The sequence below is a fragment of the Pituophis catenifer genome, unplaced genomic scaffold (assembly GCF_029215685.1).
Source record: "Pituophis catenifer annectens isolate HBS135680 unplaced genomic scaffold, rPitCat1.0.hap2 SCAF_4, whole genome shotgun sequence".
Classification (NCBI taxonomy): domain Eukaryota; kingdom Metazoa; phylum Chordata; class Lepidosauria; order Squamata; family Colubridae; genus Pituophis; species Pituophis catenifer.
In genome coordinates this window covers 71764787-71788986 of record NW_027256884.1, presented here as the reverse complement: position 1 = coordinate 71788986, position 24200 = coordinate 71764787, and the positions used below count along the sequence as shown (strand labels likewise).

Below are 24200 nucleotides of genomic sequence, written 5' to 3'. Positions count from 1 at the left end.
TGAATACCACCGTATGTGGAAATTAAATAGCCTTTTATTTTCTACAGGTTTTGTACAGACATGGCATTCCGGGGGAAAACACAGTCTATCAATTTATTTCCCTAATTGCGAGGAAGACTGGGTCCAATACATGCTTTAGTGCAGAGCAATAATCAAACCACAATTCCCACAGTCCCTCAGGAAGATTCTGTGATGACGTTACTGAGCGACAATCCAGGCGAGTGTGCGAGCCTGTTTTCTTTGCAATGCGCATGCGTTCCTGCAAGAAACCTTCGGAGTTCAGAATGATGCGAGGGGAGATAGGTTGCGACTGAGCGAAACTCCGCGGCGTCTCCCTTCCTCCCGCTTTTCCCAGGTGCTACTAAACATGTCTCGGAGAAATCGCTCCGCCTCAGGTCAGTGAGAGCCCTCTTTCTCTCAGGGCTGTCATGGCGCTATTCCTGCTTTCCCGAATGGAGCTTGCCAACATTTCGGGAAGAGATTACAGTCACTAGTCGAGGAAATCGTGGGTCCGTTCGGCCAGAAGTTGCCCTCTTTCCCCAGGCTTCCTCTGACCCTTTCTCTGCGCAGGAAGAGGATCCCCTCCCTCCAACCGCACCGAGGGCCGGGCGAGAGCTGAGTGGTTGAGCGCGGGGGGCGGAGCTTGGCTCAGCCCTTTCCTCGGACTCCCGCTGGGAAACGTGAAGGGAAGGCGGGCGGGGCGGAGCGGCGGTCTCTCGCCGGGAGTGGGGGGGTCGTCCGAGGACTGTGCATTAACCAGGCAGACATCCTGAGGGGGGCTCGCCTTGCTTGTAGAAAGATGCGAGATGGTGCGTCAGAAGAGCCTCGCAGGAGGAGGCCAAAAGCCAGCTCCCAAAATGGCCAACCAGGTGCTTCACCGGGACGGTCATAAGACAGGCGATTCAGAGTTTATGCTGCCTTGAGTCCTGGAGCAGCATCGTAGTTAGTAGCCACGATTGGCTTTGCCAATTTCCGTCCTGAGTTTGCCTGTCGGTTCCCGATGCTGCGCCCATGCGCTCTGTTCCCTGTAAAAATTAAGAAAAGTTCCTCCCCTCCCTGCCATCTTCCCATGTAATCAAGATACGACTGAAGATAGTTTATGAGCCCGCGTTCAAGTAAACAAGTTAGAAATGCATATAGCATGTACACCTGACGGGATGGGCTGAGGCTCATTGTTCAGTCCGCGCTTGGTAGCAATTGTGCCGTAAGAAATAAGGCCTTTTTGAATAAGATCATTGGATACATTTTGTGTATGTGTAATTACCCCCTTTCTGGCATGTGTCATTTGGAGCTGAATCTACCGTATGACCAGGAAATAAACAACCTTCCAGCCTGCCCTATAACATTATGAATTGGGATACACTCAAGATATTTTTGCTCCACTAGTTTTATTTGGTTGTGGGTGGGTGTTCTTAATTTATCATGGAATTTATTTTCCTGTTAACTGCTGGGACTCTGGAAGATTGTCATAGAAAGCAAAGTAAATAAATATAATGGTGTTTATCCAAATGTGTTCTTTTCCTGAGGGATGTTCCCATACTGATAGGAAGGAAGATACATGGTCCAAATTGTTTTTACTGTTGCTTCTTTGCTTAGGAGGGAACTCACAGTTGGTGTCAAATAACTGGCACTGTTAGCCTCTAATTCAAAATAAACTGTGATTCTGTTAACATGAGACACTTATTGAATTTTTTAAAAAATTACTCAGCTAACCCAGTTTTATGGATTAATTGCAATATGTTCAACCAAACTAGATAAACATGTTTTTTGTGCTGATCAAGCTCAAGCTCAGCCTTTTTAATTGTTAGGCCATTTTATGAGATGCCATTTTATTCTATTTTTAAATAGTTAAATGATAATTTACTGCCTTTTGACTATTCCACCACTCAACCTTGAATTTTAGTTTTGGAAAAAGGTTGAACTTGAGAATAGTGCCACTTAAATTTCAAACTTCTTAAATGATGATTCTATTGTATTTATAATTCTATATTTAATTTTACATTTTAAAATTAGATATATTGAGAAAATGTCAACTGAAAATAGAACTGGAAACCATAGCTTATTCACAGTTTATTACTATAATTACTTTTAGCTGAAATAGATTTATAAAATTCATTTTACTTGTTTCTTTTTTCCCTAAATTGTATTTACCCTTTTAAAATTAAATTTTTATTTTTCATTGTCTGCTTAAAGAATTATCATTAACGACCACTGAAAATATAATATTTTGAAAATCTGATTGCAGTAGGTATTATTTTGGGGGGGGGTTGTTTTGTTTTTTTTAATTTGATTTATATGCCGCCCTTCTCTGGAGACTCAGGGCGGCTTACAATGCGTTAAGCAATAGCCTTCATACTTTTGTATATTTATACAAAGTCAGTTTATTGCCCCCATAATCTGGGTCCTCATTTTACCTACCTTAGAAAGGATGGAAGGCTGAGTCAACCTTGAGCCTGGTTAGATTTGAATTTGCAATAATTGCAGGCAGCAGATGTAAGTGGATGTTAATTAGTCTGCTGAGCCACCAGAGCTCCTGTATGTATGTATGTATATGTATGTATGTATGTATATGTATATGTATATGTGTATATATATATATATATATATATATATATATATATATATATATTTCTTGCAACACTTAATATGTGGTGACCATATTAATTTTTCTTCATGTCTGTAATATGAGTACTTTTATTGTTCTTTCATTCCTATGTCATAAAAGCTATGTCAGTGCATGTAATTTTAAAGGAGTTAACAGATGTGAAGTTCAAGATCATGGACTTCTAATGGCTATAATGTATGAGGAACTTTAGAAGTTTATCCTGGATTCAGTTTATATTAGTTCCTGTTACTACTGTACAGTCTTTCGTCAAGAAGAAAGAGGAATCAAATCAAACTAAAGGAGAGTTGTAAGCTGTCACCTATAGATCTTAACAATAGAATGTATTTAGTGCATCTCTGGGATAGAAACTTACAAACGACATCACCATTAATTAAAAATTATTTTAGTTACGGTAAATATAGTTTTCTATTCTACTGATTCTTATGAAAATATGATTAGAATGTAATTCCAGATCCATTTATATAATAGTACATTATTTTCTAACAGCTAATGGAAACTTGGTTGATAGGTTATGTAAAAAACAATAAAAAGCCTTTTTAAAATTTTATTCTTTATTTTTAGAAATTTACAAAATATAGAGGACTAAAATACACAGTAAAAGCAACATTTAATTAATTCAAGATATAATTTTTTTAAAAAATTAGTGAAAAGTAAAACATTAAAAGAAAAAGACAAAATTCCAGCCATCCTTAAAACCTGTAAACAAAATTTAACCAATTACAGTATTAAAGAGTTTGTTGAAAATAAAAGTCTAACGTATACCGGTATGTGAAAGTCACTAATTTTCAAAAAATACCATATAATATATATATATATATATATATATATATATATATATATATATATATATATATATATATATATATATATATAAAAGCGAAAACCACTCACGCATTAATCACGAAATCTCAAGAACTGTAAAGCCTACAAACTTGAAATTTGCCACGTATGTTCCTCTTGGCTTCTAGGTGCTCACTAAGAAATGATTTTTCGAAATGACCATCAGAGCATTAGTATTTCCTATATTATTATAACATGCTTTGATGCTAATTAGATGTTCTACTCCCCCTCCCAACTTGAAAATAAATCGAGAGGGAATGGGATAGCATATGGCAGGCTTCTGTGGGGCAGGCCTCATGGAGAGAAGGGGCTAGAAAGCCTGAGGGAGAGAAGGGGATAAGATAGGAGATGTTTCTGTGGGGCTAGGCTGAGGGAGAGAAGGGGAGAGCTTTTGTGGGGCCAGCCTGAGGGAAAGAAGAGGAGAGGATCTATGGGGCCAGCCTGAGGGAGAGAAGGGGATAGGAGAGGTTTTATGGGAGCAGCCTGAGGGAGAGGAGAGGCTTCTGTGGAGCCAGCCTGAGGGAGAGAAGGGGAGAGGATCTATGGGGCCAGCCTGAGGGAGAGAAGGGGAGAGGAGAGGATCTATGGGGCCAGCCTGAGGGAGAGAAGGGGAGAGGAGAGGACAGGAGAGGCTTCTGTAGGGCCAGCCTGAGGAAGAGAAGGGGAGAGGAGAGGCCGAATATAACTACTCATTAATTTTCAAACTTTAAGTGTCAATTTATCAAGCCCCATCACATAGTTTTGTAGTGAAGCACAGGTATCCAGCTAGAACTATATAATAATTATGATAAAAATATCCAGTGCTAATCATACAATTCGTGCCAAAGAATTTTTATAGTTCTTCATCCTTTGATTAGTAGAACATACAGATGTATGTAAGAGCCAGTCCTTATTGTCTGGAATAATAGGAATATTACTTTCTCCATTGTGGGTGGAGACAGCAGTCAGGCACAGCTGGGTTGTACTCCTCTGTTCAGATTGAAGGACTGAGTCTGTCATAATTGTTAAGTTCTGTACCTGTTGCTAGGGGCTTCTAGCTTTTGACTCAGTCCTTCAGACTGGACGGACGTGTGGGACTGTGTCTCTGGCTTCTTTCACCACTTGGACTTTGGACTCTGGATTTGGATGTTGATGTTTCAACTTGTTAGTGTCAGGACTGATTCCACCTTTGTGGCTTGTGCCCTCCCCTGCAGCTAGCTTTGGCTTGCCTGTCAGGCTGTTCCCAGCTCCCAGTTTTCTCTTTAAATCAGATATTCCCTCTGTTGAGTAGTCCAACGTTCTGGAGCGGTGTGGAGCTTCGCACTCCCGGAAGGAGCTGGGACTTTGCTTAGCGGAGCTTCGTGCTCCCAGTAGCTGGAGGAGACTTGCATGGAGCTTTGCGCTCCCCCGTGGATGGCTTGGGCAGCCCCTTCTTTGATCTAACAACTGACAGTGGCCCCCCGACTTTTTGTTTAACGAGGAAGCTTTGCACTCCGCTTTCACGGGCCTGCCTGTGCTTGGCGACAGCCCTTTAAGCTGCCTTTCCTCCCAGCTTTGTGCTGATGGCTTCAGGAGCTTCGCACTTCAGCCTTTGTCTTTTCGGCAGTGAGCAGCCATTAGGAAGAGTTTCGTGCTCCGGATTGCGGCAGGCTGTTGGTGGCCACCATTTTGTTTTGAATTATAGATAGCGCGGTTGTGCTTTTTCAGCTGGCCTCCAGACTTAGGTCTGTGCCTTAATTGGATTGAAGCTTTATTAGCCACCTTGAGTGTTTCTATGCTCTGGACGGGCCTGTTTATCCACCTTTGCTGGTGGCTAGGAGAACATTGACAATTGCGGCTGCATCATCGTTATCAGAATAGACAAGGCTTGTCTTTGGCGGCCATTTTCCTTTGGTGCCGAGATAGCCAACAGGACCTTTTGGCGGCCATTTTGGTCAGTGTGGTGCCGTTTCACAGCCCCTAATTAGCTTTTGGATTCCAGGGGCAGCAGCAAACCGCCTAATCATGCCCAAGGCCTTAGCCAAATCTAAGCATGGTTGGAAGGCTGGGGCAAGTGAGCACTTAGTGGATCCATGGAACTCTGTTCCCAGATCTTCTCAGGACTACTGTCCTAAAGGCAAGTCCTCAGTGGGCAAGGACGCACGTCCTCACCACAAACCTTCCAAGCATACTTCAGCCTCTTTGAAGGATGAGAGGCGCAGGGACAAGGCTTTGAAAAAAAATTGTCATAAGTGGTCACCAGTGGTCATCTGCCTTTAGCGGCTACGCCTATGGAGGGAATTGGTCTTTCTACCACTGAGCTATCTCAGGAAAGAACTGTTGCAGTCACCCCGGACCATATATCTCTCCGAGACTGTCCTGTGGCCATCCCAACTTCTGAAATATGGGGGCCAAGTTTATCCGCAGCTCCTGCCCCGGTGGTCCTTCTGCAGCTGCGCCTGTTCCCACCACGGGACAGGGTGCTGCTTCTGTCCAAGCTTCTTAGAAAGCAGGACCTTCTCTGGACCAGGTTCACCTGGACCAGTTCCCCGACTACTTCCCACAGAAGCCACCCATTGCTTCTTGGGGAGTTTGAGCCCCAGGAACCAGACCTTTCTGAAGATGAAGGCCTTCCCCGGAGGAACCCACATTCACTGGCCTTTTTCCTCAAGCTCTTTTCAAGTCTTTATTATTCAAGGCAATTAATGCAGCCAGCTTGGTTCCTGTTCAACTGAGTCTATTCCCCCACCGTCTCATGGGAGTCTGAACCCTCTGTTTGCGGAACCTACCAAGTCAGTGGATTCCATTCCAGCACCACCTTTGTTCCTCGACATGGTCAGGAAACAATAGTCCTCTCCCGGGTCAGCTCCGGTACTGTCTTCAGCCAACCGAAAATTATTTATTAGTTTATTAGTTTGATTTATATGCCGCCCTTCTCCAGAGACTCAGGGTGGCTTACAATGCTTTTAAGCAATAGCCTTCATACTTTTGTATATACCTGCTTAGTAGGGCTTTTGGCCCCCCCAAGTGGTGTTCTATTTTATACAAAATCAGCTTTGTATAAAATATATTTCAACGTAGCACCTGACCTGGCAGCGCTCCTCCAGGTGCCGACCGTGGATGCCCCAGTTGTCGCTCTACTACCTAACATGACTATTCCCGGGGATCCAGATGAAGGGCTACATCCTGAGGAGCATCATTCTGACCAAGTTCTTCAACGGGCACATCAAGCGGCTGCCTGGGCGATTCACGCGGCTACCACAGCGTCTTTTTTCAACTGGACAACTTTGTTGTGGTTATACCAGTTGCAAGATAAATTGTCACCTGAGGACACAAGGCTGCAACAAGACTTGAATAAAATCATCGCTGCCGTCCAATTTTCAGTAGACGCCACTCTCAACTCTGCCCGCTTCACTGCTAAGTTCTTAGCTGCTTCGGTGGTGGCTCGCTGTTTGGTCTGGCTCCGGCACTAGCAGGCAGACGCCAGACACAAGTAGTGTTTGGCCTCCGTTCCTTTTGTGGGCACAAAATTGTTTGGGGATCCTTTGGACTCTTTCCTAGTTGAAACCAAGGACAAACGGAGGGTTTTGCCGACAGCCCACTGTAGGGGGGAGTCCCGGTTTTTGCCATATTCTCATTGCCCCCAGTTTTGAGGATCTGAAGGAGGTATTGCTTCTTCTTGTTTTCAGGGGACTTTCTCTCCCAGGCAGAGGGGGTTCCCAGACAGGTCCTCAAGAGGTAGACCCTTTTTGAGTAAATGGCCCTTTTGTGGGGGAGGGGGTCGTTCTATCCAGTGCCGTCATTAGCTGTATTTCCGATCCTCCCATTGGCGGCAGACTGGCCCTCTTCGCCGACCTCTGGGAGAGAACTACATCTGATAAGTGGGTCTGGGATACCATAAGATCAGGTTTATCCCTGGAATTTCTCTCCACACCTCCAATGTCTTTTATATGCCGCTCGATTTCTCATGACAAAGATAGGCAAATCCTTATGGATTCTGCGGTTCAGCATCTCCTATCCAAAAGGTGCCTGGGGATCAAGTCAGGCAGAGATTTTATTCCCAGGTGTTCCTAGTTCCTAAGACATCGGGGGGCGGGGGTGGAGACCAATTCTTGACCTTAAACGTTTGAACCAGTATGTGGTATATCACCAGTTCAAAATGCAGTCTTTGCTATCCATTCTTGATGGCGTTAGGAAGGGCGACTTCCTCACCTCTATTGTCCTCACTGAGGCCTATCTTCATATTCCAATCCTTCCCTCTCACAGGAGGTTTCTTAGGCTCTGCTATGTGGGGGCCCATTATCAATATCGGGCTTTGCCTCCACTTCCCGTTGTTTCACCAAGGTTTTAGCAGCCTTGGCTGCGTCCCTTAGGGCCAGAACTATTCGTCTACAGTGCTATCTAGATGACATTTTAATTTTGCCCCCTTCGGTTCAGTGAGTCCTCGATGACCTTCAGGTTACACTTCAGGTTCTCACCTCTCACGGGTTCTCCGTTAATGTGGAGAAGAGTCATTTGACTCCTTCAATCCATCAGAACATCAGTAGGCTGGAATTGCGGGCAGAGTTTCTGGCTCTCCATTCCTTTCAGTGCTTTCTGTCCGGCAGCCATGTACTAGTGCTCACAGACAGTGTCGTGGCAAAAGCGCACATAAACCACCAGGGGGGCACCAGGTCCATGTCCCTTATATTGGAGGCCAAAAGTTTGGGACTTTGGGCAGAATGGCACCTTTGCTCCTTGACGGTGGAGCACATCTCCGGGGTGTCCAATGTGCAGGCAGACTGGCTGAGTTGACAGGCTATCAACCACTTGGAGTGGCGCCTGCACCCAACACTGTTCAGGGATCTGACGGCCCAGTTTGGCATCCTGGAGGTAGACTTGTTCGCGACTCAAGTGAACGCTCAACTTCCGTGTTTTTACTCGCAGTTCCCAACACCTCAGGCGGAAGCCATAGATGCTCTTTGGTTCTAGTGGCCACCAGGACTCCTCTATGCCTTTCCTCCGATTCCCCTCATCCTGAGGGTTATACGCAAGATTCTACAAGAGCAAGCAGAGGTCATTCTTCTACTGCCTCATTGGCTGAGGAGGCTATGGTTTGCCAACCTCAAGACATTGTCGGTGGCCTCACCCTGGAGGATCCCTCAGGGCGTGACCTCACTCAGCTAGGGGGCAATGGTCCACCCGGACCCCCAGTAGCTCCAACTGACTGCCTGGCGCTTGAACGGCGTGCCCTGAGTGGGGACAACTTCTCCGGGTCATCCGGATGATTCAGGCCTCCCATCGACCTTCTACGGAGCAGATTTATTCGGCCACTTGGTGGGCGTTTTGATCGTGGTGTGACCGGGTGGGTGTTGTTCCCCTCCAGGTCTCGATAGCCCAGATCCTGGAATTTCTCCAGGACAGGATCGATAAGGGGCTATTGCCCAATGCCATCAGGAGGCAGGTGGCAGTTCTCTCAATGGTCCTGTCTTGTGGATTCCTTACCTCTTTGTCTCAACATCCCATCATTCGGTGGTTCCTGAAAGGAGTCTCTAATTTATGTCCCCCCATAATCCACAGGTTTCCCACCTGGGACCTATCTATTGTTCTGAACTCTCTTATGGGTGCCCCGTATGAGCCCTTACGGACGACCAGTCTCCACCTTCTGTAATGCAAGGTCGCCTTTTTGATGGCAATTACTTCTGCCAGGCGGATTTCAGAGATTGCTGCAATTTCTATGCGAAGTGACCTCTGCGTGTTCCATGCCGATTGTGTGATCATTCGTCTTGACCCCACTTTCATCCCTAAGATCAATACGCAGTTTCATCAGATGCAAGAACTGATTCTTCCCGATTTCTGCCCTCACCCTGCTCACCCCTTAGAATGCCTTTGACATGCTTCGGTATTCCGGAGGGCTTTCTGGGTATACCTTTAGGGAACTGCTGACTTCCGCAAGACAGAGTCGTTGTTTGTGTCATTTCTCCCAGTCTCTTTAGGTTGCAGGATGATTCCTACCATTGGACAGTGGATTCGGCAGACGATCGCTAAGGCCTATGAACTTCGTTCCTTACCCAGACCCGCTCACCTGACTGCGCATTCTACCCGCAGTGCGGCTATGTCGATGGCTTGGGCCACGTAGGCGTCTTTGCTGGAGATTTGCAGGGCGGCGACTTGGACTTCCCCTTCGCCCTTTATTCAGCACTATAAGTTGGACAAGTTTGCCTCCGTTGAAGCGGCATTTGGACGTAGAGTGCTACAAAGAGTTTTTACTGAAGGGGAGTCTTCTGACCAGACTGGGCCCGCCCATACCTAGGGACAGTGAATTTTGGTATGCCCCATGCCTGGCTGCTGTCTCCACCCACAATGGAGAAGGGGTGTTGATCTGAGATGCATCTTCTCGTTGGGTGGAGACAGCAGCCAGCCCCACCCTTTTGTCAGTCTGGTCTTCATTGCTAACTTTTTCCTTTTTTTCTCCCACACGTCAAGTCTGTTTCTCCGTCTTCACCAAAAGCTGGAAGCCCCTAACAGCAGGGGCGGGACTTAACAATTATGACAGACTCAGTCCTTCAATCTGAACAGACGAGTACAACCTAGCTATGCCTGGCTGCTGTCTCCACCCAACGAGAAGGTGCATCTCAGGTAAGACCAACACCCCTTTCCAATTTCTCTACATCATTCTTCTTCCCAACCCAAACTCTTAACTAGTACTACCATAATTCGTTAATCAAATTCCAGACTTTTGGTAAATAATTCAACATCACATCTTTAGTGTTAGATAGTTTCCCATAAATCTATTAGTGTCTATTAAAATACTACTCCAGAAATGTAGTGCCTAAACATTTCATATAGTTTAATGAGTCCTCACATTTTTTTAACTCCAATAGAAAAAATCTGATACACTGTTTAAGTACATTGTTTGGAGAGCCTAATATACTTTAATTAAATAGATGGATTTTGATGAGTCAACTTTAATTTCAAGTCCGTAAATACCATTTTAAAGAATATAATACAGGTAGTCCTGTATTATTGTCCTGTATTAACAACCACAGTTGGGATCGGCAACTTGGTCATTAAATGAAGCCGTCACTAAGTGAAAAGTTATTGAGACTATGCTTACAATCTTCAGCTTTCGTTTCTTCTGCATACCTGCAAAGATGGTAAATGCGGACATTGGTTACAAAATTACTAAGTAAGATCTATCAATAAAATAATGTATTGGGAGCATTGATGGAGATTCCAAATCTAGATTTGATTGGTATATTCAATGTTTTCAAAGGTAATTAAAATAATATATTTATTATTGTTTATATTACTAAGAAAATATAAGATTGGCCCCCACTTTAACACTTTTTCATAAGACCATGACCTGGTTTTGTCAATAAGCATGGGGACCCCAGAGTGGGATGGAGCTCCTCAAATGATACATTTGATTGTTGACACCAGAGTGGGGGTTTTTGCCTTTTTATTATTTTTATATTGGATTTTTTATCTTTATAAGCCACCTGGGATCACTGAGAGTGAGTTGGGATACTATATACATTTTCATAAATAAATAAATATTGTGTATAATTTGCTATTCAAGGTAGCTCAGTGAAAATGTACTTGTATTATCTTGTTTCTTAATGCATATGTTTGAATACTGTAGTTTTACATCTTTTTAAAATGTAGAAAATGTCTAATTTTCAATTTCTTTTAAAGAACGTGACAGTGATGATGATTCATATGAAGTGTTGGATTTAACAGAATATGCAAGGCGTCACCATTGGTGGAACCGTGTATTTGGCAGAAATTCTGGACCTATTGTAGAAAAGTATTCTGTAGCCACTCAGATTGTAATGGGTGGTATAACAGGCTGGTGAGAACAAATTACTTTGACTTTCTATTTGGCACATTTATTTTATATACAGGTTGTCTTCGACTTAATACAGTTAAGTGACCATTCAAAATTACAATGGCACTGAAAAAAGTGACTTATGACCGTTTTTCACACTTGCGGTCATTGCAGCATCGCTGTGTTCACATGATCAAAATTCAGATGCTTGGCAAGTGACTCATATTTATGACAGTTGCAGTGCCTTGTGGTCACATGATCACCTTTTGTGACCTTCCGACAAGCAAAGTCAATGGGGAAGCCAGATTAATTTAACAACCATTAACAACTTCAGTGATTCACTTAACAATTGTGGCAAGAAGGGTTGTAAAATGGGGCAAACTCATTTAACTTTCTCACTTAGCAACATAAATTTTGGGTTCAATTGCGGCTGTAAATTAAGGATTATCTATACTTAATCTGCTTTAAAAGATTAATTGAATGCTAAATGTATTAATTTGTTGTATTTTTCTATTAAATAACTTATTGTCTGATGAATTATAAAACTATTAAGTCAATAGAAGCAAAACAATTTTTCAATAATTCATGTAAGTAATTTGCTAAAATTTCTTTAAAATGTTTTTTGTTGTGATTTTTGAAAAGAAAATGAGTATAAAAATCTGAGGGTAGATAAGTAGGTTAATTTTAGTTACCAGAAACTGTAGCAATGTGCAAGAAGCAGAAAAATGATCCTACCAGAAATAAAAGCTAATGTTAGAGAATAATTTATTTTAAAAGTACATTGTAATGGGGCTGAAAGAGACTGAACAAACATATTCAACACTGGAATATGTGGTAAAGTGATAATACAGTTTATATTTGACAGCATCTTCATTGTATGTTGTTATGGGTATCTCCTTAAAGATTGTGCAAGAGTCAGTGCATGAAGTTACAGAAAGCTGTATGATCATATTTATTTTTTTAAAAAAGCAGGTTCTTAATGCATTTTAACATGACTTAATCTCTTGTGTTACTCTGCCATTACTTTGTCTGCATTGTCAGCATTCTGGCATATTTCCTGTACTTGTCACATTTAAATATAACACCATATATTTATTGCCCATTGTCTTATGAATTTTGAATTTTATTTCTCTTTTTATTTCTTAAGGTGTGCAGGATTTTTGTTTCAGAAGGTCGGAAAACTAGCAGCAACTGCAGTAGGTGGTGGCTTTCTTTTGCTACAAGTAGGTAATTGTTATTATTCTGAAAATATGAATTCAAATATCACTTAAGTGTTTTGCATATATAGAAAAGGAAATGGAACCTAGAGAAATAGGTTAAATAGAGGGATTTGAACTCATGGGAGACCATGAGTTCAAATTCCGCCTTAGGCATGAAAGCCAAGCTGGGTGACTTTGGGTCAGTCACTTTCTCTCAGCCCAACCCATCTCACATAGCTATTGTGAGAAAACAGGAAGAGGAAGAACTATTAGATATGTTTACTGCTTTGAGTTATTTGTAAAAATAATAAAGGCAGTATACAAATCAATGTTTAAGGGGATTGTGTAAGCAGATTTTCAGAAGTGTTTAAACTATTTTTAAAATTAAAAATAAAAAGATAACCATATAATTAACAACCAATCACATGAACTGATTTACAGAAGTTAATTAATTTACATATTCCCAATCTGCCATAGAGATCACCCAATTCCTTAAAGTATACTTGATTGGCTTTTAAATAAAAGTTAATGTGTGTTCATAAGGAGAACAAACCTAGTTCAGATTAAGGGTCTGATATATGTATTTATTTTGTCTAGGGAGATATGTAATGTGAAATTACAAAAATAATATCCCCTGTTGCAATTATTTTCTGCCATAAATATGTAGTTTAAATCTTTAAAAAGGATATTTCTGCCTTATCCTGATGGCAGCACCAGATGTGACATCCACATGTTACCAGCCCTCCCAGATAAACTAGAAAGGAAGCACAATTAAATGAGCTAAATTTACTTTATTATAAGACTACATTAACAGAATCTTGCAAGTCTGAAATACAGACTTCCTGCTGCCACTTTTAACCATCTGAAGATGGGTCCTTTCTAAGTTTCTTTCTCTGACTGTTAAGTGACTGCAGGCTCCTAAATCTCTCTTGTCCAAGGCAGCATCTTTTTTCCTCATCACCCAAGGTCATCCACACATTCCACTACACATGTTCAGAAATCATGCCATCATGTGTCTGTTCAATTTGCTATTGGTGCAGAAGAATATTATGGTGGGAAAGCTTTTGTAGTTTATTGTTTAGTTGTTTGCCTTACATGGAGTTTCCGTTTGCTTAGTAAATTTATAGTTTGCCAATCTCATATACATGACTGAGAGTGGCTGGTACATATTTGGGGACCAAACTGGGCTAAAAAGTGGTATCTTTGCATTCACCCCAGTTCCCCTGCTGCAGAGGAAGTAAAGAAAGTGGAGCATGATATGAATAGAACTTTCTATGGGTGGGCTGAGATATTTCTTGCATATATTGGGGGTTTTTTTTGGCCTATTTCTGTCTTGACTGACACAGTCATCATTTCCTGAGGCCCCTCAGCCAGCTCACAAGAATAGGCTTTTTTATTTAGTATAAGGCTTTTTATATCCAGACTATCTTTTATTTTGCTCAATGCAAATATATTATTCCTTGTATTTTTAAAATCCTTAAAACTCTTTCATGTTCCTAGATAGCTAGCCATAGTGGTTACATACAGATTGACTGGAAAAGAGTTGAAAAAGATGTAAATAAAGCAAAAAAGCAGCTCAAAAAACGTGCAAACAAAGCAGCACCAGAAATCAACACATTAATTGAAGAGGTAAAATACGTGTTATTTATTTTACATATTGATTTTGTGTAATTTCTTGGTATATGGATGGCCCATTCAGGGAAAAAAATGTTTAATAGATCTTCAGCATTTTGTGTCTCATATGGCCTAGCTTTCCTCTGAACTTGTCAGAAACAAGTTGCTGCTTACCTAGAATATTTGATTGTTCATTGATAAGAATCTTAACTATTGTCGTTTTCTTTATTCTAATATGGTTCAGTTGGTTGGGTGTTTTATTGTGTGTATGTGTGTGTTATGCTATATGTTGTTGTACCATTTTTGCCTACCATCCAGGAGCTTACTTTTTTAGGTGAAGAATTGTATGGAATATTTAAAAACAAATTTTAGAAATGCATTGGCTTTACACTACAAAATATTGCATTACAATCAATTTGATTTAAATTGCCATATACCTCTACTTTTAGTATAACAGGTTAGTAGAAGTATACTTATACAGTTTTTATTTAGTAGTTATTTGAATCATTTATACTAGAATTAAAGCATTGTTGAATTACAGGAAGAAAAACAAGAATGTTAAGCTCTTATTTTCTAGTTTCTCATTCCCCTCAAGAGCTTTATAATAGTAATTATAAATAATAATATAATACATTATTATTATTATTAAGTTATAAAATGCTAAAATAAATTAAATAAATTGCTTTTTGCCAAAGCAGATTATGCATTAATATGTCTCTAACAGAGATTTGAAGAATCTGAAGAATGAATAACAGATATAAAGAAAACAAAACTGGAGTTTTGTTTTAGTGATTTAGAACAATCATAATATAAATGTAATGCCTCAAATGCATGCTCTTAGAATCATAACTTTTTCTCCAAGCTTTAAAAAAATGGTAAATATAGATGAAGCTATCTATGATTCCATTACCCACAATTTGGCACATACTGGCCTTGTTATTCACAATAAATATTTTTGCACATCCACAGTTTAGGACTTGTTTGTATTACTTTATGTATAAATTACATTTTTCAATTATTACTGTTATTTATTATAGCTTATACCTGATCCAGATGATATTGATTGCCATCCAAAACACAAACACATTTGGATTGTCCAAATGTCTAATGGATCCAAATGGTTTTTAGAGAACACTTGGGGCATTTCCCAAAAATCCAGCCAGACAGCTCTTTCCTGTGCCTGGTAAATCACTAGTCATGGGAGGCAAGCCTAGAACTATATAAAATTGCTTCTGAGTGGCTTCTTTCTGCTGGCTAATTCTAGTTGCTTCTTTGTTTTATGAGGACTTCCAGAAATTGAATCAACAGAAATAATTGCTAAAATGCTAGTAGAGGAAGATGAAAAGTGATTCTCACTAAGCATGAGTATATGCCCATGTTCAGACCTACTCTACAATGATAAGGGAGGCAAAACATCTTCTTCACTATTATATTAATAGACTGTCATCCTGTGTGCCTGTTTAGAGTAACTAATTCTGTTAGAAAAAAGTTAATGCCATGTTCTCCACCTGCTTAATGTGGCCAGTTTGCACAGCAAAATGCTTAGATTCCCAAGGGGAGCTCACTTTTGCTGGTCCTCAGTGGGTTTCCATTACCATGGTATTGTACTGGATGGCCTTATGGGATTCAGGATTGCAAATATCATTTTGCAATGCTCCACTCCAGATGGAGATGGAGACAGTAGTAGTGGGAAAAGGGAAGTGAGTCAGTGATCTCCGCTTCACAGAATTCTACGTGTATTGCTCTTCTCTCTCCTGTTCCACTTTGCTGGGTGAGGTCATCTGATAGTTCAAGGTACACTATGTCATCATATCCTGGTGATGCTCAATCACTACCCCTGTAGATAGGGGAAATGTTATTGATGTCCTTTCTGGGTACTTGAAGACCATCAGAGATTGGAAGGCACAGAACAAACTGTAGCCATGCCCAGTCAAAGGTACTGTTTGCCATTGACATCAGTGTTCTCACTGGAAGATGGGCACTATCCCTGAAGAAGCAGGTTCAGCATTTGAGGATTCTTCTAGTCTCACAGCTTTTGCTAGTACAGCAGGTGAGAGCTATGATTTGAAGAGTCTTTGCCCAGCACTGACTAGTGCACCAGTTACAGCATTACTTGGCAGAAGAGAACTTTTATTACAGTAATTTGCACCCTTCTTACCACAGGTTAGATTATTGCAAGGCACTTTAATAGTCTAACCTCCTTTTAAATATAATTCAGGGACAATAATTCATACAGAATCCAGTGGCCTATATAATACTGGCACTTGTTGCCCAAACATATTACACTTTTTGCTTGGGGGCTCTGCACTACGTACAATTAGCTTCTGTATGCAATTTAAGAAGCTCGTTTGACCTAACAAAAGCCTTTGTTTTGGCACATGGGTAATTTACAGGGCTGCTTGTGCCAACCAGACTTGGCCTAATCAATTAGGTCATCCATGAAGAAAGTGTTTCTAGTGTCCCACTTTGGGGGATAAAAGGAGCTACTTCTTGGTAGCAAGGCCAGTTATATGCTACAATCTTCCTGTGAAAATCAAGCTGATCCCCTCACTAATTTTATTGAGAAAGATACTGAAACAGAACTGTGCCGGTGGCATTCTAATTAAATTGGGTCATCTCTTTTATTTGGCAGATTCTTTTGTTCTTAATATTTTATTATTATATTGTTTTGATTTTATACTAATGTTATTTTCACTGCTTTTCTTTATATCATGTTAACTGCTAAGAATCGTTTGATTATGGAAAGATATAAAAGTGATAAACAAGCATGGTGCTGTTATGGAATAAAGCAATAATTGATACAAAAACATAAATTATTGAAGGCGTTTCTAAAATGAAATGTTCATGATGATAAAGAAATGTTAGTGCTTTTTAAAAGTTAAGCAATTCATCTTCAACTTCAGTACTAGTAGGAGTCTATTGTAGAGAACTGGAGCCAGGAGAAAAAGCTCTTAAGAGGGCCCTGAATATGCAGTAGAATAAAATAATCCAGGCCTAATATAATATCATTAAGAGACAGAAGCAGAGTAAGAAAAGTGCATTAAAATATAAACAAAAGCATACTGGTCATGAATCAAAGTATAGAATGAAATGTTAGATTGCCCACTTGATAGGCTGCTACAATAATCCAAATCTGACACAATTAGGACATTAAACAAGAAATGCTCATAGATGCTGTGGGCATCCATTCCATGGAAATGGCAGGTTTTAGGAGGTTGTGGGCTTTTTGTTTTTGGATTTTTGTTTTTTAATAAAAAAACTTTTATGTTGATATATCGCTCATTTCGGCTTCCAGTAGCTCAGAACTGACAACCTTGGAACACAGTGAAAAATGGGAAATGGGTGGGGATGAGATGATCAAAATATCAAAATACAATAATCTCTATCATATTATGTTCATTTTAAGACAGTGTGAGCACATCCAATCTGAAATCATATTATAGCAGTTATTAAAAAAATTCCCACATTATTGTTATCCACAGAAGGGACAAACAAATCTGAAAGTTGTCAGTATATATGTAGGATTGAATTTGGAATTTGGAGTACAAATTCAGAGCATATAAGGGAAAGAATTCATCAAGAGAATAATAAGAGACCCAACAATGAGCTGTGAAGAATTCTTACTGGCAGGAGGAATGATTGAAAACTAGAGTTATTTCATGAAATAGAACAATTCTGTGAGATTAATACTGAAATCACTGAATCTGCAGTTTGGAGATGTATCTCAGATGGCTGAATAGTATTATAAATAATATATTTAAAAATAATAATATATTTGTCCAAATAGGCCTCACTTAAATTGATACTTTGTGATAAAATAAAATGCTTTGATAATTTACTATCTAATTAGTATATAATGCCTTGGTTGTTTATAGTGATTGTGCATCTTTTAAATATTCCTAAAAGATATTTACTAACAAACAAAAAAAGCTCTGTTTTGAAAATTTATTAACAAAAATTCACCCCTTTTTATTCAAAACTTTCTGTTATCAGAGAAGAATGTATTAATGTTCTAGATTTTGATTTATGAAATAAACTGCTGGTTTAAGTTGTCTAATAGAAACTTTCCTTCATGGGCCACCTTTGGATTAGTGTGTTTGACACTCCCAGAAAGAAGGTAGATATTGTAGTATAACTATCTAAGCAGTGCTGATATCACTTAAAAAGGCTAAGGACTGGAATTTTTATCACATTTTTTTCAAATTTGAGGAATAAAGGAATTTAGTAAAAGAAGTGTGTTAAGCCTATTGAAAGCTAAGTATATGTGTTTTAATGTGTTTTATTTTGTTTTTAATTATTTTGAACCAGTTGCCACAAATTCAGCAATTTGTGGCAACTGGTTCAAAATAACTAACAAAAATACTGTTGGATGGAAAGTTGTCAAAAAAAACCCAAAACCATTAGAAGATCCTCTTGCATCAGGGGTTGTCTGTCTCTGTCTGATATGAATAACCAAACAGCATAGCAGGATCTTTGTATATAACTAAGTGCTCATTGGTTAGCATCCAGTGCATTTATAAAGTTTGACATAAACCTCTTTCATTTTCAGTCAACAGAATTTCTTAAGCAGAACATCGTGGTATCTGGTGGGTTTGTCGGAGGCTTTTTGTTGGGTCTTGCATCTTAAGGACATGACTTTCATCCTGATGACCTAACCATGGTAAAGATGAATGACAGCGATGCACAGAACTTTTCTGTCCTCCCTGAATCTCCTGAGCAAGAAGGATGAAGTTGCCAGATACATCGGAGCATTTTATGTCTTAGGCTTTACCTCTTTATGCTTACCTGAAGGAGGTTTCATGAAAATTCTGCTGTGCATTCAGTATCATTCCCAAAGAAAAAAAGGCTAACTCTTATAATGTTTTCATTTTCCTTTAGCGTTCATATTGAATATGTTATTTTTGTTCTGCACTTTTCATTTTAGGGTTTATATTTATTATATAAAATTATCTCATACTGTGGTTAATGTTATGCCAAACATGTAGGATATTGTACTTTAAGTGCAGGGCTAGCCTTCTTATTTTTGAAATCACAGCATAATAATAATTTGTACATGTATTTTTTTGTAAAGATGAAATAATAAGCAACTATGAACCCATTAAAGAGTAAAATAACATTAGCATATCTTTGCTGTTATATATTTTCCTTTTTTTCTCAATTTGGGATTGTATTATGAATCTGCATTCAAGAAGCCTATATGAGATGCAAACCATTATCTTCTTGATTCTGGACTACAAAGTACTACTCATTCTTTCAATACTGCAGTGTCATTACTGCATAATGGTACCTTTGAGAAATTGAGTTAGTAGATTAAAAAGTACATGCAATTATACTGATGAGGAAAGGTTCATATTAGGAGAACAGTTTTATTACCCATATAAGTAAATACCGGTAGCATGCAAGCCTTTGAATACCAAGTATCCTTTTCCAGGTACAATGGCTAAATATCCAGAAGAAAAAAGGAGGGGTGTGAGAGATAACAGAATAACAGAGTTGGAAGAGACCTTGGAGGTCTACCCCTGCTCACGCAAGAGACCCTATTCCATTCCAGACAAGTGGCTGTCCGGTCTCTATTTAAAAGCCTCCAGTGATGGAGCACCCACAACTTTTGAAGGCAAGCTGTTCCACTGGTTAATTGTTCCCACTATTAGGAAATTCTTCTTAATTCTATGTTGTTTCCCTCCTTGATTAATTTCCATCCATTGTTCTTTGTTTTGCCTTTTGGTGCTTTGGAAAACCTTTATGACAGCCCCTCAAATATTGGAATACTGCTATCATGTCACCCCTGGTCCTTCATTTCACTAAACTAGACAAACCCAAATCCTGCAACTGTTCTTCATATGTTTTTGTCTCCAGGCCCTTAATCAATTTAGTGTCAACCCTGAAGCTGACCTGACCAGAGCCATATTGGAGCTTCAGTGTTGCCACACTGGAGTTAAGGAAGAGGGAGGGGGGATTAGAGATAGAGGGGCTTGTGTAGTCAAAACAAGTACTTTCTCTTGAGAACCAAGGACATTCTCACACCTGGACCGTGGAAGGAGGTCACCAGATGACCAGACAGCGTCTTGATTGGACCATGTGAATGATTGTTTGGGGTTGTGGGAAAAGGAACGTTGGTTAACCTGATACAATCCTTCTCGTTGAGTGGGGACAGCATCCAGGAATGGGTTGTCCTCCTCTGCTAGCCAATAGGACTCAGACTGTCAAAGCTGCGAGGACGCCTACACCAACGGTTCCCAGCTTCTGATGAAGGAACTGCAACAGCCTCGACGTGTCATGGTCAGAAACAAAGCAACAAGCAGTCAAGCAACAACATACAACCACCCTCCAGCAGACTGAGGCCGGCTCCTAAACAGGGTGGGGCTGGATGCTGCCCCCACTCAACAAGAAGGATTGTATCAGGTAAGACCAAAGTTCCTTCTCCATTGTAGTGGGGGCAGCATCCAGGAGTGGGACATACCAAAGCGGTGCTGTCCTTACAGGTGGGCAGGAGCCCGGCTCTAGGTCCCCTCATCAGTACACACCTACTGGAGGACCCGCCTCCCAAAGGCCGCCTCGGCAGAGGCATACACGTCAAATTTATAGTGTCTGATAAAGGAGGATGGGAAGGACCAGGCAGCAGCACGGCAAACCTCCTCCAGGGAGGCCTGCGTAGCCCATGCCGCACTTGTGGCCGCACTCCTGGTGGAGTGTGCAATAATATTCTTGGGCAATGGAAAGGCCTGCATTTCATAGGATTTGGCAATACACACCCTAATCCAGCGTCCCAGGGTCGAAAAAGTGACCTTGGCCTCCAAGGAGACCGGCTGAAATGAAACAAACAGAGACTCCGTCTTCCGGAAGGAAGAAGTCCGCTTTATATAAATCCGGAGTGCTCTACGCACGTCTAACGTGTGTCACTTGCGTTCCAGCGCATGCCCTGGATCTGGACAAACATTTGGGAGTACCAGCTCCTGGGCCCTGTGAAACCATGAGTTAACCTTTGGTAAGAAGGAAGGGTCCAAACAACACCACCCGGTTGGTATGAAACACACACAGGTCTGGACGGACAGAAAGGACCGTCAATTCTGAGATCCTCCTGGCTGAGGTTATGGCGACCAGGAAGGCCACTTTGAAGGACAGGAAGCGCAGGGGGGTCTCTCGCAGTGACTCAAAGGGTTCACCCATCAGAGCCTGTAGCATCTTGGTAAGGTCCCAAGTCGGAAAATGGTGAACCACCGGAGGTCTGAGGTTTGCCGCCCCTCTGAGGAACCTACAAATGTTCGGGTGGCGAGCCAGAGAGTCCAAACCCCCGCAGGAGAAAACAGAGGAGAGAGCCGCCACCTGGCGACAGAGCATGTTGGGCAACAGCCCCTTGTTTAGATCCAGTTGCAGAAATTGTAGAATCTGGGGCACTGTCACCAAGGTTGGGTCAAGGCCTGACTTACAACACCAGGAGCAAAATGCCAAGTGGCATCATAAATTCTGTTAGTAGAGGCCCTCCAGGAGGCCTGGATTGTATCAATGACCTCGGAGGAATAGTTATCCTGGCTCAGAGCCCTCCGCTCAAACGCCAGGCGGTCAAGTGGAACCACTGAGGGTCCGGGTGGACCACTGCCCCCTGGCTGAGGGAGACTGTCTGGCGGTATTCTCCAAGGCCTGGCCACCGAAAGGGCCACCAAGTCAGCAAACCAAGGCCGCCGTGGCCAGTGCGGCACCAGCAGGATCACCTCCGTTCGTTCTGCCAGGATCTTCCTTACCACTCTCGGAATGAGGGGAAGGCATAGAGCAGCTCTGCCGGCCAAGGAACCAGAAACCTCGTGAAGAGCCTGTCCAGGTGAGCGTTGTCCGGGATAGCGAAGAGGTCCACTGTCGGTTGTCCGAAGCGCTCTGTCAGTTCCTGAAACAAATCTGGTTGCAGATGCCACTCTGCGTGGTCGATTGTGGCCCAGCTGAGCCAGTCAGCCCTAACATTGGTGGTCCCTGCAATATGCTCCGCCCTCAATGATATCTGGAGCCGTTCTGCCCAAAGACAGAGTCGCTCAGCCTCCTCCATAAAGGCCCTAGACTGGGAACCCCCTTGTCTATTAATATGTGTCTTGGCGGCCACATTATCAATGAGGATCAAAATATGTCTGCCTGTCACCAGATCCTGGAACTCCTTAAGGGCCAGGTGGACGGCCCTAAGTTCCAGCCAATTAATGTGGGCTAAATCTGCCGGAGACCACCTGCCCTGGGCTACCCCATCCTGTAGATGAGCTCCCCAACCATAAAGACTGGCATCAGTCGTAACTGTTAGACACTCCAGCTCCTTAAACGTACTACCTAAGGTCAGAGCCAGAGAAAGCCACCACTCTAGGGAATGTAATGCGGGCAGAGTTAACCTAACCTTATGCAGAGAGGTACTTGTACCCACCCTTTGATAAGGAAGGAGCACCAACTGAATGGCCCAACTGAAACGCGCCCACGGCACAATTGATATGCAGGACACCATCTTGCCCAGCAGCCGCAAAAGCGTCACCAGGGGCACCGAACGAGCCCCTTTGACCTGAAGTACAAGGTCAATTAGACTCCCCCTACGGTCCTGGGATAGATACACCCTGCATTCAATGGTATCAATCTCCGCACCCAAATGCAGCAGCCGTGTTGCAGGAATTAAATGACTCTTTTTGAGATTAACAGAAAACCCGTGCTCCTGAAGCACCTTCATGGTGACCCTGAGGTCTGCACATGCCTGGTCCTGGGAGGCTGAATGGATCAGGATGTCATCCAGGTAGCACTGGACGCGCATGGGACGAGCCCACAGGTAGGCAGCTAAGACCGCCAACACCTTGAAAACCCTAGACGCTGACGACAGGCCAAAGGGCAAGGTTCGATACTGATAGTGCCGGCCTGCATAACAGAAGCGGAGATATTTCCTATGACCTGTAAGGATGGGGATATGTAAATAAGCCTCAGTAAGATTAATTGAGATGAGGAAGTTGCCCTCCCTGACGCCGTCCAAGATGGATTTGAGAGAATGCATCTTGAACCGTTTGTAAATAACGTATCGGTTCAGTCTTTTGAAATCCAGAATTGTCTTATACCCACCCGAGGCTTTTGGAATTACAAAGAGGATAGAATAAAACCCCATCCCTCGCTCGACCCCTGGAACTGGTTGAACAGCATGTATATCCAATAGGTGTTGGATAGCAGTTTCCATAAGGTCTCGTTTGACCGGATTACCGAAACAGGGCAAGAGGTGAAAAACCTCAGGGGAGTAGAGAGGAACTCTAAGGAGAGGCCCGAATGGACCGTCTCCAGGACCCATGCACCCGTTGTAATACCCTCCCAGCGCCTGGCAAAATAGGCCAGGCATCCCCCAATGGGAGGGTTCGTGAGGCAGTTATCGCTGGCACTGGTAAGGACGGCTCCCTACCCCTCAAAAGGACCGCCTAGGAGGGAATTGCTTAAATTTCCCTCCTCTATCCTGAGGTTGACCTTGTCTAGGTTGGAAGGAGCGCTGCGTCCTATCCGAGCCAACCCCCCCCCCATCAGGGCCCCTGAAGGACTGGCTTCTAAAATATGGAGAAGGGCGTGAATGTGTCCATCGTGACAGGGAAGGGAGGATCTTATGTTTGACTTTAGTTTCCACGAGCAGTGGCTCCAGCGACTCTCCAAACAGTTGCTTCCCCAAGAACGGGGCAGATGCCAGTCACCATTTCTGCTTGGCATCCGCCTGCCACTGGCAGAGCCAGAGGAGCCTCCTGGAAGCCACGGACGAAGCGATAGCTTTTGATGCAAACCTCGCTGCTCCAAGCCTTGCATCTGCAGAAAACTCAATAGCGGCCGATAATTGATTTAAATCTTGATGGGTACGCACATCTGCAACAGGAATTCTGTCCTGCAACTGCCTGAGCCACAATAGGGAAGCCCGATTAAAAAATGAAGCAGCCGTAGAGGCCTTCACAGCCCATGCTGCTGACTGGTGAGCCTTTTTAAGGGCGTGCTCAGTGCGTCTGTCCTCTGGCCAGAGAAACTCTTCAGGTACATCTGTCATGACAGACAAAGTCACTAAGGCCATGACTGGCCCATCCACAGTTGGCACCTCAAGTGCCTGAGACAAATCAGCGGCCATATTAAAGTACCGCCTATCAAGCGAGCTGGGAGTTGGTCCCACTCCCGGGGAGGCCCA

General features: G+C 42.2%; 1 protein-coding gene across 3 annotated transcripts; it reads left to right on the top strand.

The window, feature by feature from the left end:
• The first annotated feature begins 233 nt into the window (after positions 1-233).
• On the top strand, positions 234-19171 carry FUNDC1 (FUN14 domain containing 1). 3 transcript variants are annotated; one of them, XM_070943461.1, is made up of 6 exons: positions 234-395; positions 9890-10042; positions 11102-11258; positions 12382-12457; positions 13934-14062; positions 18597-19171. In XM_070943461.1, the coding sequence occupies exons 2-6, from the start codon at positions 10000-10002 to the stop codon at positions 18672-18674; spliced, it is 483 nt and encodes a 160-aa protein (XP_070799562.1). In that variant the 5' UTR covers positions 234-395; positions 9890-9999; the 3' UTR covers positions 18675-19171. The 3 variants fall into 3 exon arrangements, with proteins under 3 accessions (XP_070799562.1, XP_070799563.1, XP_070799561.1); XM_070943462.1 differs by lacking the exon at positions 9890-10042 and having other exon boundaries at positions 235-395; XM_070943460.1 differs by lacking the exons at positions 234-395; positions 9890-10042 and adding an exon at positions 768-869.
• The last annotated feature ends 5029 nt before the right edge of the window (positions 19172-24200 follow it).